Below are 18318 nucleotides of genomic sequence, written 5' to 3' on the forward strand. Positions count from 1 at the left end.
GCTATCAACAATAAATAAAGCCTTAATAATGGAGGAGTTTCTCTTTAAGACATTATTGAGCCTGGTACATTTGAATCCATGCTCATTCTGTGATTTTATACAACAACAATCTGCATGTCAGCAGCTCCCTGATACACTGAAGTACAAACTGAAAACATTTAAAATGTCACAAGGGATATGATGAAATGCTTTCTGGGATGCCTGTTTGCACAGGGGGTATACACTCCCTCATTACACCTTGAGCTGCTGTGCCCTCAAGATCACAAATGCACTCACAGAATGGAAAGTGTCAAAGTGAGAAGATGTAAAGCATCTGATGTAACCTGAGAAATTGATGACTTGCATGTGAAATTTTTTTTCATTGTTTTGTTGGTGACAATAGTGAATGGTGTATGTAACTGAGCACTAAGGTAATACAGCATCATGTCAGGAATGTTCTATGATAGCAGAAAAGCATTTTATTCCTCATGTCCTTTTATGTCCAGTTAGCAATACAATTTTTAACATCAGACACATGGTTGTAAAAAATAGCTGTTGTTTCACAAATTATAATTCACTGGTGTCAAACTGATAACAATGATACTTCTCAGTAGAACTGTCATAAAGACAAATTTATTATAGAAAGTGAGCTGACCAGTTTCCTTAAAATAGATAAGTGAGTGATTGAAACTATGTTTTTGATTGCATGTACTACAAAGTATTTGAGTGAAAAAAAGTGAAGAATATTTAACTGGGAAAATTGATTACTCACAATGGACCGCTACACTATCTACAGACTCACTCAGGCTGTCTGTTTCTTCCTTCTTAGATATGGGATATGATTTTTAGGTATTTCTTCTTGGCATGAATGCAGTGTTTCTGTGGGATTAGTTTCTTTCAGATTTTTGAATACATATTACACACACACATACACTGGTTTGGGGTATTTCAAGGACTAACGGTAGATTTTGAGATTGTCTTGCAAGGCACATTGTTTTCACAAAGTTCTCTGTGTAAAATGTGATGGATTTGAGGGATGTGTGGCAATCTCATCAAACTACCAAAATAATGAGTCCCAGTGTGCCGGTTCTATGGCAAAACATGGCCTTTTGGCAAAAATGAAAGCTAAACTCTGGTATCTGTAGTTTGGTTCACAGAGTGCTGCATCATACACAGGTACACCCCAGATAATGAGCAATCAATTCAAATATGTCAGAAAGGATAGGACTATGTGATTTTCTATTTTCTTTCTATATATACTCAAAATCTGACAAGAGGGAGTAACTGTAAGAATTATAAAGGAAGAAGCCAGTGCTCTTCATCTCCCCTCAAGTTACTCTCTCTTCAGGAGATGTACTTATACAGCTGGATGCCTGTCTGCCAGCATACTGGTCTGTGAGAACAGTGAGCTACTCTTTGTATGCCCAGTTGCTTTTTACATTAATTGCCTGGTGGGACCTGTCTCTATTGTCAATTCACATTAGTTCAATTAAACAGTGCATACTTCCCACTCTGTTTGCTGTCGACCATAGTTTGAGACATTTGATTATATTACTGGTTATACTTTGCTCGGGAAGATCAAAAACAAATCCCGGAAAGAAAAAATTGAATTTAATACACATGGTAATTTAACCAAAGTTGGTCATTTAGCTGCAGGGCACCTCCTACTCTCAACCTTTTAATATTGTAATCTTCCTCTGACAACTGTTTAGCCACTATTGATATAGAATATTCAGTGAACCAAGGAAAGCATTGCCAGATTGCTTGGTGAATTAATCTTTTCAAAACTCTCAGCTTTCTTGTTATGTTTTCAACATGCAGAATCAATATTAAAGTAGGTAATCAGAAAAATCTGCAAACCCTCCTAATGATAGAAAGGCAGACAAAGTACACCTGGAGAGAAAAATAAAACATTTTCAGATCAAACTTCACAGTATATAAACAAGAAGTGTATCTAATATCCCTAAAGCCTTTCAGGATTTATGTTCTATGTCCATATGTAAAATAATGACTGACATGTAATCCACAGCTTGTTGTTTTTGCCCTTTGTGAACAGGGCTGTACAATCACATTAAAGGTCAAAAGAACAACAAAGAACTGTTTTCCTTTGCCTAGCCATTCTCTAATGTTGTATTTTCTCAAAGAAAAAGATTTTTTTGCCTATTTTTAAACTGGTGATTAATGTGCAGTCTCATTTCAACCTTTCCACCATGACAATGACGAAATCAATAAACTCATTTACAGAGATCTGATAGAAATCATCAATTAATAAAGGACGAAAGCTGCTAAAAATGTCAGTAAAAACATTTCTTATCCTATGGCCCAGGATTTTGTGGACTTTCAACTACCAGGAATTATTTTTATTATAAAATCATCTGCAGCGTTATCCAGGTTCAAGAACTGGCTGCCAAATTTGGGTTACATTTTCCATTTTATAACAACTGTAACCTCAAAATAAATTAAGTATTCATGGTTTTCCAGTAATTAAGTCTATGTGGAATATAAACAATACAGAAATGTATATGAACTCCTTGAGCAATGTAGAGCTTTCTACTGTTTTATCAAGATTTCTTAATTGGAACCTCTCCCTTTATATGGAATAACAGAATTTTGCTCATCAATTTCATCTGCGTGTTTAGAGAGAATAGGGTGTATAAGTACAAAAGAAGTAAAAGTATTTTTGTAGGTAGGAATTATTGTAGGTGCAAAAGTAAGTGAACCCAGAGCAACACTGAAGGTAAAAAGAAACTGGTGGGACATAACCAGATGCTTAATTCACCAATCAAACAGGCCAATCAATAGAGAGATCTTTAGGACAGAGGTTGGGTGGCACTGATTTAAAAAGAGGGAAAGGAGCAAGATCAGTTTTTCCAAAAGCCTTAAAGTGTACCCATAGAGGTGAACCTTGAGGAAGGGAATGGAGACCTCAGAGGACATCAGGAAGAGGGTAGTGGAGAGCACTGTGAGGCAAATTATCTACAAATAGAGAGAATTCAGCATGACTGCAACTTAGCCTAGATGTGGCTGGTCTTCTAAAATATCCTCAAGAAACAAGAAAAATAAAAAGTCACGTAAATCTTCACTCGAACATAACATCTAGAGACTTATAGAATTCTCTTGCTGTATCTACAATACATGTGTATGTTTAACAATCAAAAGAAAGCTGAATCAACATGACACTTATGAGAAGGTTGCTAGAAAGAAGCCTAATTATAGTTACTGGTAAAGAAAGTGCCACAGACTACCTGACTGAAGGGATTCATGTTCGTGTGAAAAAGTGTTGCCCCCCTTCCTGATTCACAAAGAAGCACTATATTTTTAATGTTCAAGATCAATTTCAGGGAACTGTACCATCTTGAGAGTTATTTTGCAATTCTTACTCCCCAGCACTGAACTTTCTAACTGTCAGTGTTTCTTAATATGTAACTCATTTTTGGTATTCATATTTTCCTTCACGTCCATCACTTGCTAATCTGTAACACCACAGGTTGAGAGAGTATATGTTAAGTTGAGTCACGTTTTACATCTATTTGTCTAAAAAAGGTCAAGGAGATGTTAACTCCACTGGACTTTAAGGTTCTAGGCTGTCAATCATCGTTAAGCAGCACTAAACCTCAAGGGTAAATTGACAGTTTGCTCGTTTGCTTTTTTTCCCCTCAGCAGCTGGTGTTATATGTAAGGATGCTTGAATGTTTAGCTGTCCAATGGCCTTGTACACAGTCAGAGATACTCATAAAAAGAGAGCGAGCGAGAGCAATGAATTTTATGAACATGAGAAAACTGCTTGCTCTGAATCTTGTTTGTTTGCTTGTCTGTCTGTTTACCTGGCCAAGTTGAAGCCATCTCTCTAAAATGGCCTCACTGCACTCAAGCTCCCTTGTCCCACTTGGGTTGTAAGGCTTAAACAAGTACTGCACCTGACAGCCTCTGACATTTGGTGACATACAATAACATCATACTGGAATTTCAAAGCATTCAAGTGATGCATGGTGACTGCTCACCACACACACACACACACACACACACACACACACACCCTCACACACACACACACACACACACACACACACACACACACACACACACACACACACACACACACACACACACACACACACACACACACACACAGCATAAAGGAGTAACACTTCACCAGATAAAAGGCAGGCTCTTGAAACAGCAAGCTCTTGATTGCTGGGACATGTAAATTTTGGGAGTTAATGAATAGTAGAAGTAAAAAATGTATTGCATGTTTGACTACATTATTATATTGTATTTGCTTAATGAAAAAACAAAAAACCCATTAAAATATACTGTTGACATTATGTAGAGGTAATGGGCATATAGGTTCATATGAAACCTGCTTAAAACGATCCATTAATGCCATAGTTTCATTTTAGTTACAGGTTCAGTTTAGTTTACAAGTCATAAGTTATCTGTCAATGTCCGTTGTCTTTCATTCCTTCAATTAATGATATGTAAACATGTAATATAATGCAATGGCAAGTAAAGTAAGCAGTAATAATATGCATGTAGATATTTAACCACTCAGAACCATTTTCTTTAATCCTGTAAAACAGAAGACAAGGTATCACAGACTGAAGCATAAAGACAAGGAGGCATTTCTGTCAGTGACAAAGTTAATTCTGGAGCTTTTATACCTAAGAGAAGAGGGTTACTTGATGGTCTGTCAAAACACATCAGTGTCATCCCTTATCAGCTCTCTGTCACACTCTCTTTAGCTATATCAACATATAATACTTAGCAGTCATCACCACACACACAGTACCTCTCCTTTGGACTCTCTATTTCTCACTGACACAGTGTCTGACTCTCTCTCTCCCTATGACTCCGGATGACAACTCTCAGGGACAACAAAGCTCGTAGCTCAGTGATTGATTAAAGTTTCTTTCAAGCAATTATAATTAATGCCTGCAGGATCACATAAACCTGGTGGATGTTCCCATTCACACAGGACGCAGAGGAGATGGATAACCTCAGCCTCAAGGTTGGAGGTCAAAACCATTTTATATTTCCTTGTTTCAATTTGGAGTAACCTCTACATTAAGCCTACACAGAAAGCAATAAACCAAAGGGTTGGAAGACTGCTTTTTAGTCTATTGCAAAAATATCTAATGTGTAACAGGGAATTTTGTGCTTTTGCTGTAAATTGATTTAATTCAATCAGAACTACAAGATATATTAAAAAATTCTGCAAATGACTATCCATGAAAATTTAGTGCAGTTGCATTTGCATTTAGGTCAGCTGGCCTTTTTCTCTTCAGTCTAGCTTTTCAATACTTAGTAGATGGTAGTACTGTAGTGTAAGCTGCTCCTATAAAATATTAGATGATATGCCAGTCCAGTGTTCCTTCATATGGTTTAAGATATCAATACACCCTTGTCTAACCAAGCTGCTGTCCTTCTCTGCAATAAACAAACTTATTTATTCCCATAACGTTTTGTTCTTGTTATGTTAAACACAGTGCAATCTCTAAATACCTCTTTAATGCCTATATCATAATTATGTCACAATGTTAGCTGAAGGCTAAAGACACGAAAATTTGATACAAACATGAATCATCTCAGGCTACATCACCTAATCACTAACAGCCACAGCCAGTAATTTTAACTTTTTCAAGTACTACTAGTGGTTCCAGAAAGTGCGGTCCTATACATATTGAGATTAATTTATATTATGACTTCAGCTACTACTAAAATACAAGCCAACTCAACTTTTTAGCCAGCAGCTAACCAGTTCTGGGAATTCTCTTGCCTCCAGCTATGCTGCACACACAAAAATGTTATGTTTACTAACTAAAGGGCTCTACAGCACACAAATGTCTCAACTGCAGTAGGTATTGTAGATTATTTACTGAAACAAATGCAATATTATTGGATTATACTTCAATGGTATAATTTATTTAGCCAAGTCTTTCAAATTCCTATCTGTTTTTGTAATTGCAGTTATCAACCCGCAGCTCTTTGTTGCACTTCCAGCCAATTGATTGAGGATCTTTCTTTAAATTTCTTCCATTTTCTTTGTGCTAAGCTTAGATTGTTTAGTCTGGGTTTGAAACTGCTCATTGAAATGCTGACTATGACAGCTGGCTAATTAACTGACAAATTGACTTGAGTTGAAAGTACAAAGTCAGTTTTGAAAGTGTCAGTAAAGTCAGAAGTACAGCCATTTTGACAAAAGTGATAACATCCTTGTAGTTCTAAACTTACTTTTTGGCCTGTATTTGGGTTGCCAAGTCTCCCTAATCACTAAAAAAAAAACTTTTCTAAAAGGTTTTAGTACATGTTTTCTTATCACATTATTTAACCTCTGATAGATACAAAACAAATGCGGAAAACCAATCATGCAGTCACAAATACAACCACCTTTCACACAAATCAGAAACACCTCTCTGTTCATTTCTGGTCAACACCATGCACTGTACACACCAAGATACATACCTACTAAAAGTTACACTTAAACTCAATGTACAATGTAAAAGCTGACTGCTCATCTGGTGAAATACAAATACATGTCTCACAGCTCAACTTACCAGATTGTTGGTGGTTCAGATCCTTCTACTTCCAGATAATCTGACTTCTCCTCCATCTGAAACTCAGTGAACACAAGGGAGATGGTGTCCCCTGGATCAGCTAGGATGGTCCACTTACACTCCCCACTGCTGCCCAGGCCTCCAGCACCTCCAACTCCACCAGTGCCAGGGGATTCGCCGCTGGGGAAATCAAAGCTGGAGATGAGTCCACTGGAGCCCCTCAGGGTGCCACCACACGTGTCCTCAGCTGTCAGTCACCAAAAAGAAAAGCAGGGTGGGGAGGGTAAAGGGAAAACAGACACAGTCTTTGGGTTATTTCAGAGCAGTTATTCAAGGTTCAACATTGAGGAAAAAAGTGGCTGCAGGCATCTGTACCTGTCCACTTAGATAAATGCAGTCCAGAGAAAGACCTATGCTGGGGACAATGCTACACTAGTAAAGGACATTAAAACACTTTTATTTGTTTTTCATACAGGCCAGCACTTACAGCTAATTCCAGGCCAACCAGGTGATACAATATCAAATGTAAGATTCAATACCTGTGTTTTCTGTACACTGGAGAGACCCTTGAAACACTAAGCAACACAACTCTTTAAAATTTAATTGTGTGCTGTTTCTGTGAGATTACTTTAATAATTAGTTAATCCTTTAATAATCTTACCCCCCGACTCAATTTATGATTACATCCTCAGAGCCTCCTCATGTTTGATGATAAACAAAGCTTATAATGCTCTTAACATGCATATGTTTTCTTCCAAAGACAGGGAACATAGCAGTTGAATGTTAATGCCTGTTTCCATAACAGTCTTGCTCACTTCCACTCCATATCCCTTTTGCCCTCTCTTCGCCACCCTCTCATTATATTTCCCTGGCTCTCCCTGCCTCTTCTCCAAGCTCTCGCAGATAGTATTACTATTACTTACACCCTCCCCTTTATACATTTTTTCCCTAAAGAATTTTAATGATTGCAGGGCTTTCATAGTTCTCACATCATTTAAGACTAATATGTGACACTCAGCTGTGCCAGCTGAAGCCTTTGATGGCTCAGTGCTCCACTCAGGGCTGTCAGATACGCCAGCCTTGGAACATTCCTGTATGCTGTATTACACAATTGGTCAAGGAACAAGGAAGCACACATATGAAGTTCAAAAGAAGATAAAGAAGAAAAGGAAGCGACTAGAGAGCAGGCATAGCTAGTTAGCTTGATCCATGTCTTTTGACACATTAGCAAAAGCGCAGCAATTGTTCAAAGTCTATAAATAAGAAGGGTCAAGATGACAAATTGGAACCGTGCGAGACAATGATGTCCACAGATATGATTCACATCAAGGACAGACTCATATTTGTAGAATACACCAAGGGCAGGCTATCACTTATTCAACGCCTGCAGCCTTGCAACAACAAAAGCATATACAGTCACAGATTCTGGTTTATATCATCATACTCCACACCATAAAAACTTAGACTTAAACTAAATTTAGAGACAAGTTCGATATCCCCTCAATGAATTTAAGATGAAATTCCTACGCGTGCCAAGCACAGCTGTATAGTAAATAGCTACAGACTGAAATTACCAGATATTAAGGTCTTTGCAGAGCATCAATATCAAGTGTTAACCTTGAAAGACAGGGCAGCGTAAAGTTCTTTCATGGCTATCAAGACACAGAGAACAAGGAAGCAATGACCAAAGAGGATAGATAACAAGGTGCAAATTATACTATTTTGTGGCAATGTCTCATTTGCTGTGGTTCAGATTCTGAGCTCAAGAGTGTGTGCTTACATAAAAAATTACTATATATTCAATTGTAATTTTCTGCCTTCAAACATACAGTGGTGTGAAAAAGTGTTGCCCCCCTTCCTGATTTCTTATTTTTTTGCATGTTTGTCACACTTTGTTTCATATCAACAAACAAATTTAAATATTAGTCAAAGATAACACAAGTAAACACATCATGCAGTTTTTAAATGAAGGTTTTTATCCAATCCAAAACTACAAGGCCCTGTGTGAAAAAGTATTTGCCCCCTAAACCTAATAACTGGTTGGGCCACCCTTAGAGCAACAACTGCAATCAAGCGTTTGCGATAACTTGCAATGAGTCTGTTCCAGCGCTGTGGAGGAATTTTGGCCACTCATCTTTGCAGAATTGTTGTAATTCAGCCACATTGGAGGGTTTTCGAGCATGAACCGCCTTTTTAAGGTCATGGCACAGCATCTCAATCGGATTCAGGTCAGGACTTTGACTAGGCCACTCCAGAGTCTTCATTTTGATTTCTCTTAATAAAAACCTTCATTTAAAAACTGCATGATGTGTTTACTTGTGTTATCTTTGACTAATATTTACAGTTGTTTGATGATCTGAAACAAAGTGTGACAAACATGCAAAAAATAAGAAATCAGGAAGGAGGCCAACACTTTTTCACACCACTGTAATTGTTGTAAATGAGCAAACACAGTAATGTACATCTCATTCCATCAAGATCAATCATAAAGCACTAAAATTTGTCAGATTCATGCGGCTCCCTTACTGGCAAAACTACACTAAAAATATACAACCTTCCAGTACAGCTGATAATAGAGATAAAGGACATTTTCATCCCGTCAACAGTACATTTTGTTTCCGGGTCAGTGGCTCAAATCCTTCACTGCTTATTAAAAAGTTTATTACTGTATATAGCATACCTGCCAGTGAGAACTAGTGTCATCTGGCAGTGTTTTGGTTACATCAATCAGTAAGATAATGAGAAATTCTGCCCATAAAAAGCTAACTATGCATTGTCAATGTGACCACTAATAGTAATAGCAGAGATTTAAAGAAAGTAGCTTTGAAATCTATCTGACGACTCCAGCTACTGATTGATACCACTGATAACACTGGTGGGCTGAAAATTGTATGATGTATAACAAAAAGTATGATGGTCCGATAAGGTACTTTAATGAGATCTGAACACAAAATACAACCTAATGTCACCTTACTCAAAATTGTTAACCTTAAAAAGTATATGCATGGATCACACTAGATAAAGGTTCAGAGCTCATATTGCAGAGAAAGTGGTCAGCATTTTTAATCAAATCATTCAGAAATGAGAAATTCTAAAACAACAAAATGAGAAGGATTTATATTGCATTAACACTGACACCAATACAAACATCCCATCTTAAAGATGAGACTAAACTTAATCGACCCCTGTGGTGATGCTCACCCTGTGTTTTTTTCCACTCAACACACTAATGCATACTGCCTTTGCAATTTTGTGAACTCAACTGTTTAATGTCTGGTAGCAAAGGCAGACAGGAAATTAAAGGGTGTAAGCAACACTTTTAACAGCTGGTAATGCATAGTACAAACTTCATTACAGCCAAACAAGCATGCTATACAAGCTCAAAAATATACAACCCAACACTAAAGGAAAAAAAGATACACTTTCTAGCATCTATTCAATCTATACTTCAATTCCCAAAAATGAAAGCCCTTTTTGTAAAATATCCCTTATGGTTTTCATTGAAGTTGTTTTCATAATCACTTTACACTGATCATTGTTGAACATCATTCAACTCAGGTAGGGGGAGCAAGAAGCCGTGTGCAAAAGTGTGACTGAAAGATACAAAAGCACAAGATGGATTTTCACAACCACATTTAATGACAACTGCACTTCTAATCCAATAAAGTATCTTCTCTTGTAGTTAAATAAACTGCATTGGAAAATTAGGTAGATGCTCAGGAGCAATCAATGCATTACTGTACTGAAGGCCTATGACAGGTTTCTTTGAACAGCATCCACGCATGGTACTGTAAACCATGAACCAACAAACTGCTGTCTGAAGCTCAAAAAATGCTTTGCAGCTTGAGAATTTTAAATGACTTCAGCTGAATAATGCCTTAGAGGTTCTATATATTCACATGCAGTGTCTCATTGGAGTGCATGGCAGCATTTCAGGTACAGTTTGCCAGAAAGGTTTAATAACATAAAAGAGGCACTGAATGCTGGGCAGTGTGTTCCTTAGCAAATCATTAGAGCATTCTCTGGATTTAAAGATGAGGAAAGATCTGTCTCTTTTAAAAATGGTGGCAGTGTTTTAAAAAAAAAAAGAAAAGAAAAAAAAAAAAAAAAAAAAGATGTGGTGAGGATTAGGACTGCTTTAGCTGAGCTCATTTACATCCCCAGCATCAGCAATCTAATGCTACTTGAGGAGGGATTAAGCCTCTCTCCCCTTGACTTTGATCAGATATACAACAGTTGTCTTTCGACTAAGAAATATTCACCCCTCAAGCATAGAAGGGAAGAAAGTCTTGTATAATTTTCTACACTGCGTCAGGATTTTCCTTTGTAATAATCCCTGTGTTAATGCAGAGGCAGTGACTATGTCTACAGTAAGTCCCACATTTTCTCATTTGCAAGATGTGTTAAACACTCACAGGGTTGAGGAACAGGAAGAAGATCTACAAGTGCACAAATGCAATTCATATAAGATGTGAAAAAGATTATGATGAAGAAGCAATATGGCAGCACAGCACTAATCACGTTTTAAAGAAACCAGGTTTTCCTGTGGCCTTATTTTCTTATTCTGCTCAACAGCAAGAATGACAGTCTATCAATAGACCATATTTTCATGTTATACACTGTTTGCTGTTTACTGCCTGGTTTAATGAATGTCCACAGACAATTTAGATGGAAAAAAATCGAAATAGTCCTCTGGGAGGAGCAACAGCAGCAAATAACGTTTAGTCATTAATTCCCCATCTTATTGCCTTTCTCCTTGGATTCGTGCTGTCAGTCCCCCAGTCTTTGACTCCACACTAATACCTCTACTACACTTACATCTTCTTAACCTCTCTCTGTGTTAACCTTTGAAGCTCTGTTGTCTTTTGTTGTGACAATGGGAAGGGAAAAACATATTTGATAGTGTAATAACACCAGGCATTCTGGCTTTACAGTAACTTCAGTATCTATGATGCATATTTAATATATGGTTGCTGTAATGCTGACCGCACTCCAAGCATCTAACCCAATGATTAACTGTTAGTTGTTTCATAAGGAGACCATCTAAACAAAAAATATTAAATTATAGCTCTTAACTGTAAAGAATTCCATGTTGTGTCTCCAGGGTAAACCACTGTGGCCACATTTAACTGAAGTAAAGTTGACAGCTCCCATCGATATACGTATACCTTATAATGTTTAATATTGGTCGAGTCTGGATTCTACACAGCTTCATTACCCTGTGGTAAATGCAGCATTTGCATGGGAAATTGGAATTGTATGTCACCCTGCTCCTTCCGATTTACCTTCTCCATCCTTCTGTCTTTGTCACTCAAACATGCACACAAACAGAATTTGGAAGTTGGATCAGGATGGAGAAGAGAACTGGGAGAAAGATGAGAGAGAGCGAGACAGTAACAAAAGGAGGTGACAGGTCAAGATTTTGAGGTGTTGGTAGACAGTGGGGGGGGTGGACTGGGAAGAGATTTTGTCTTATTGTGTGTTTAGTGTGAAACAATTGGTGATGAGCAAAAAGGGCAGGATCTCTGAGGAAATAAGATCAAAGGACCATCTGCCCACATATGGGAGCTGGGACAGATTTAGACAAGAGAGAGCAGATCAAGCAGTGCCCAGGCAGGGAGCAATGTTTCTGGCCTGTGGCAATAGAGGCTAACACCATTCTTAACCAGAAAGAAGGCCTCTATCTGCAGGTTTTTTGTTTCCTCCAAGCTTACCATTTCTCAAACATACATTAAACCATTTTTTGCTGTGCCTTGCACTAAAGAATGAGTTATTCTACAGAGCGAGGCACAGGCACTCTTTTGTTTGGATGACTTTGCACTTCTTAGACCTAATATAGTCCACAAGCATCAAAATGCGCTAATTTGTTCAATTAAGATATACACTTTTTCCCCTGCTTTCTTTTTTAAAAGTACACACAAATGTACACTAAATTTTCATAGTGGAGACGGAGGAAATGATCTCTGTCTGGGAAAGGCTTCCAATCCATTTCCTTAAGGGCTTTTGTCCAATGTAAGTTTGATTGTCCTTGCACTATACAGTATGAAGTGGTCGCTATAAATATTAATAGTAATAATAATAATAGCATTTAATGGATTTGGTGTGGGGTAAGGGAAGCCTGGTACTGCAAAGGAAAATGTGTTGTCTGTATATCACTAGTTTCAGGTTGACTTAAGCTGCAATAAATGCCCACATCTCTCCACCTGCACAGCTTTCTTGTGTAGAACAAACCCACAAACAAAAAGTTGTTGAAATATTCGCAGGGAGACAATCCATCTTCTAGTATTGACTCAATCTTAACACTTATCCAGTGTTAGTGTTTTGGAATACACTATCAAGTTTTGAAAGAAGCTGAGGCAAAAAAAGCATTACAGTGCTCTTAAAGTGTTTGAAAAGAAAATCTCAGCTCAAGCAATGCAGAATTTGAAGTATTTGAAAATATTTTATTGTTCAGTGATCTGGGCTTTCACTGCACACTTATATATGTAGTGTACATATTACTTTTTACTTTGTATGTCTTGGAATATTTGAGTACACTAAGCACTGCCAAGTCAGTAGCACTACCAGTGCATAGGGCAAATATTCATAATGTGAAAAATTTAAGGGGGATGATTGAACCGCTAAAGGACTAGAAATGACCAAAGTTTTAAAATGCTCCCTCTTCTACTATAATTTCTACAGTGGATTTTACAGTGGGTTTTACAGTGGACACCAATGGATCTATAGTGTAACTGGTGAACATTAAATATTTCTCTTCCACCATCATGAGTCCAAGAGATCAGATGATCTGTATTGTTGTGGGTTCACTTGTCCTGAGGTAGAAATTTAATTTTACAGTTAAAAATCTTCTACTACCGTAGATAAAGCTGTTTGCCATATTCATTGAACAGCAGTCCTAGCATGTTTGGCCTGTCAGGCAGGATGAAGAGGCACACAGTAAGTTCTGCGGTTGCACAAGTTTTAGGAACAGCTAATCAATTGCAAATACATTTTGACTTAAAATTTCACACACTGTTCTCAGAATAAGTTTTCTCCCTGCTGCGCCCATATGTCCAGGTTGCTTCTGTTCCCACTGCTGGTTCTGGAGTTGAGTATCACAATGAACAACAGTTTTGGTGTGCCTTTAATCCCATAGATCATATAATCTAGTTTTGGTTCCCATGCATTCTAAAGTCTTCAGTAATGCAGCAACGCAAGGAGTCTTCAACTCAAAACGGGAGTTCATTTGTTAAAACCTGAACATAAAAGACCTCCACACGTCCTAAAAAAAGACATATCAAGTTTCCTATTCCACTAGAGTGACAGTACAGCTAAAAGAGAGTTGCAAATCCAGTAGATGTAACACTCCTGCTTAAAGCATTAATGTATTAAGCTACCTAATCTACAGGAATAAATATTTAATTAACCTTTTGAGCCACAGAGGCTCTAATCAACTTCTTTAACATGATTACAATCATTTGATTGGATCAGACTGCAAATAAGGTTACATATTTAATGAAGATTTGTGCCATATTTAACTATTCCTGTGGCACAGACATATCAGAAAGCCATCAAAATGTCAATCATTAAAAACAATTAACTTTAATCAAATCCTAAAAATCAAATGACAAATCAATCAAAAATTCATTAAGTTTCCTGAGGGAACCCTAAAATATGAAAATAGCATTATGCATAATACCCTTTAGTCACACAGTATAGATGGTAGGAAATGTTTGGTTTAACACAGCAGCAGCCATCAGATGCAGTTGAAATGATTAATTAATTTTTCCATGATAAAATATCTGTACCTCTGCAGATTGGCACTGGGAAGTCCCACACTGACACATCAGCTGCAGTAGAGACACAGGTGAGGAGTGAATGTCCGTCCAGAACATAGCCGGTGACACACCGATAGCGAATCTTGTCACCAATATTGAACTGTGTTCCATTCAGTATGCCTTTAGGTGGAATGCCTGGGTTTCCACAGGAGCTGCTTCTCAGCTCTGAAAATGGAATGAAAAGAAAGGACTTGTAAGAATGGCAATGTGTTGCTGTGAAAAATAAAAAACAATACTAATGTTTGTTCATTTTGTCTCTCAAGTCATTAATGGCCATTAAATATTCTGGCCACAATAAAAAAATAAATTAAAATAAAATAAAATAAAATAAAAATTCTGTAACAAAACACTTATTATGGCTTTAGTGCTGCAGCCAACATAGACTCTTGATAAGCAGCAAATGTCAACACAAGTCTGAATTTTATTCCATGCTACTTAGATGCCCATTTATAACCGAAGAGCTGAAATGGTTACAAGTTCTGTTACGGACAGTGCAGCACTGCTGTCTTACCCAAGTAAATTAAATCTAAATAACTTTATAGGTAGAAACTGCAATAGTGGACGGATAAACATAAGAACATTAGCACACTGCAAGGGAAAAGTTTTTTGGAAAAAAAAAAAAAGACTGACATGAAAAAGAAGACATACCTGCAAACTACAGTCATTTTCCTCTATACTCCAGTATGGGGGTGAAAAAAATCCTCATCATAAAACTATGTGAACTAGATTTTCAATTTTTGAAAAGTGCCAACTATCTATGGCATGTCAAATGACCTCGGTTGACATGCTACTAAAATTACAGTATTTTCAGTTTTGTTACCAAATTCACATTCACTCAAATCACATTTTTTATATATATCTTTAACTTTGGAAAATAGTAAAAATATTGTCAAATCTGCAGCAGACATGTATTTTAATAGAATGAAATTACCATTTCTCAAAACCTCTTTTTACTGCACCCTCTATTCTCTACTTTCTTATTACTTGTGCATCTATTATTTACAATTAATCATTGTACAAATGCAGGTGTTAGAGCCAAAGAACTGAATGTGACACTACTGGAACGAAGAGTATCACTTGTACAACATTGTTATTTTACAATGTGGGCAACCACATTTTGGAAAATGACATACCCAAGTTATCCATCTCTTTCACAAGAAAACAACTCCCAAGAAATTATTAGCACTGTGTGCTCAGGTGCTGACAGAGCCAAAGTGTTTAGTGTACGACTTGGCATAAAGATCTGCTCCAAGTTGTGATAAACAAGGCTGGAGGGCTGTTCAATCCTGTATTCTTTGGTTGGACACAATCTTCCAGTACATTTCTCTCATCGATTATAGCAACCCAACTCAATCACTGTCAAAATTCTCCTGCATACATCCAGTGTGCACAAAATATATAAGAAAGTTTTTATGTCAAGCTACAGTACAGTGCAACACCACAACATTGGTTTCTTTTCATCTGAATTGATTTCATGTCACTAAACCATTAATACCTGTGTGCGTATCACACTGCAGACTAATGTTCACGGGTATTTTTGACTGCAGTCAATTTGAACAGGAAGGTCTGGTTTGTCAAACCAATAATTCTACAGCGATGTGTTGTAACTCTTGATTGAAATTTTATTAATTTTGAAAATGTTCAACAACTAAAATTATTAACATCCCAACAAGTTTTTAAATTCCCTGTATCTGGGTTCTCTATTTACCTGAACCAGTATCAAGCTTGTTAGCACAATTTAAAAATAACTAAAAAAAAAAAAAAAAAAAAAAATTGCACGATGTGACATTCTCTCCTAATATAGTGCACTGTCCTGATTCATCAGCTTCATCATCGATTCACAAGTAAATATTTCACAAAAGCTTTATGATAAAGCACACGCATAACTGAAATTTTGGGTAATGATCAATACTACCCAAATTAGTCTGACCAGGTCCTGAGTTGCCCTTGTGATAAAAATATATTGCTTGCTTCATGCTGACAGCTTGTGACCGATCATGCAGTCAAGTTAAATTATTATCTTTGATATGTGCCATCTGTTTGTGGCTAATTATTTCAACTGGTAAGCCACATTTATATTTGTATAAACTGTGCATTAGATGGATCTATGAATAGACAGACTGAAAAGCATGGACACCCTGATGAAGTTCATTTCATTGACAGACATTTGTGAAGTCCTGGTTTCTAATGGTAATTTCCAGGAATTTAGGAAATCTAATGACTAATTCACTTTAAAGTGCAGATGGTCACTTACATGTGATTTCTAATTAACCCTATATATTACTCAACATCAACTGATAGCTGTTTATGACTAATATTAATTTCTGACCGACTGTGGCCAGAATAAATCAGAAGAAAAGAAACACTGAACATATGATTGTTTTTCTTAACCAACTACAGACTCTAAACAGACCTAACACTAAGGCGACTATGTTCCCCTCAAGATACCAAAGCTTCACAATGGATATGTAACTTTTCCACAAGTAACTCACATTTAAAGTTACAGTATATACAATTTTTTTAAGAGAGCCTACTTGAGTGATTTTTGGTGAATGACATGCAAACCGATGTATGGCACATAAGACATAAATAAAGGACTAGAAATGAATAGTCCTAAATAAGCTAGTGTTGTGAACAAATACCAGCTTCCACATTGTATCATCACTTTAATCTATATAGTCAAACATTAACCCTAACCCAAAATGTTGGCTTAACCTATATCAACTTGAGTTATGTCAATAAAAGCAGTTCCAAACTAGTTTGAACTATTTCCATCACAGAAAAAGAAATTCAAGTAACTGTTCATCTGCTTTATTGTTTTGCAGCCCTGCTACACAGTTTTACCAAATGCAGCTTGTGTGCGTACCTACACAGGACACCTCGGTCCCTGGCAACAAACAGCAAATACATCTCTATGGGAGTTGCGGACAGCCTGTGAAATTGAAATTTATTTGTTTGAAATATCAAATTTGTGGAGCTCAACAAAGTGTGACTAAGCAGATCAAAGGGAATATAAATATCTACAAAGTCGTCACAACAACCCTTTACTGTTTGATGCAGAGGAAATCAGATTAAAATTCATCACACTGCTCATCTGAAAACATTTGCATTAAAAGAATCTGTACAAGGCAGAAAATCAGCTGGTCAGGGATTGGTGCTATGTGCAGCCACATTATTCAGAATGCTTTAGTTATTTAACACTGATAGACTAACCAAAAAACATGACCAGCAAGACATGGCTGCAAAAACCAAGCTTTGCTTGATGTACGGCCTACTGGTAGAGAACTGTGCCCATGATGTTAAAAGGAAAATTATTATTGCTATTGGGGGGGGGATGATCTCTGTCTGGGAAAGGCTTCCAATCCATTTCCTTAAGGGCTTTTGTCCATTGTAAGTTTGATTGTCCTTGCACTATACAGTATGAAGTGGTCGCTATAAATATTAATAGTAATAATAATAATAGCATGGATTAATGGATTTAATGGATTTGGTGTGGGGTAAGGGAAGCCTGGTACTGCAAAGGCAAAGGAAAATGTGTTGTCTGTATATCACTAGTTTCAGGTTGACTTGAGCTGCAATAAATACCCACATCTCTCCACCTGCACAGCTTTCTTGTGTAGAACAAAACAAACCCACAAACAAAAAGTTGTTGACATATTAGCAGGGAGACAATCCATCTTCTGACCCGGGGGGGATAAATAAATAAAATCATCAGATGATTAAGCTTAAATTCATTTATATTAACTAAGAATTTATTGTTAGTTTACACCCCCCGGGTCACGATATATTTGGATGTGACTGAATTAAATGTACAATTTAGAACTTTGTGCACTGTTAAGTTGCCTGTAACCTGTGAACCTTAGCTTGCCCCTAAAGAGAACTCTAATTCCGCCTGCCAGATGTTACTGGGACATAAGGCTGATTGCACACAGCCAAATAAAAATATGACAAATTATTTTCCAGAAAAC

At 37.1% G+C, this 18318-nt stretch overlaps 1 protein-coding gene across 1 annotated transcript in view; it reads right to left on the reverse strand.

Moving 5' to 3' along the window:
- LOC113122285 (CUB and sushi domain-containing protein 3-like) overlaps window positions 1-18318 on the reverse strand; it is a 202574-nt gene that overhangs the window by 149826 nt on the left and 34430 nt on the right. Inside the window, exons 4-5 of the mRNA XM_026293499.1 lie at window positions 14321-14515; window positions 6534-6780 (exon numbers count right to left, since the gene is read on the reverse strand). Of these exons, the coding sequence (XP_026149284.1) occupies window positions 6534-6780; window positions 14321-14515 (442 nt within the window). The remainder of the gene's footprint in view (window positions 1-6533; window positions 6781-14320; window positions 14516-18318) is intronic.

This window comes from Mastacembelus armatus, chromosome 16 (genome assembly GCF_900324485.2).
Source record: "Mastacembelus armatus chromosome 16, fMasArm1.2, whole genome shotgun sequence".
Lineage (NCBI taxonomy): Eukaryota > Metazoa > Chordata > Actinopteri > Synbranchiformes > Mastacembelidae > Mastacembelus > Mastacembelus armatus.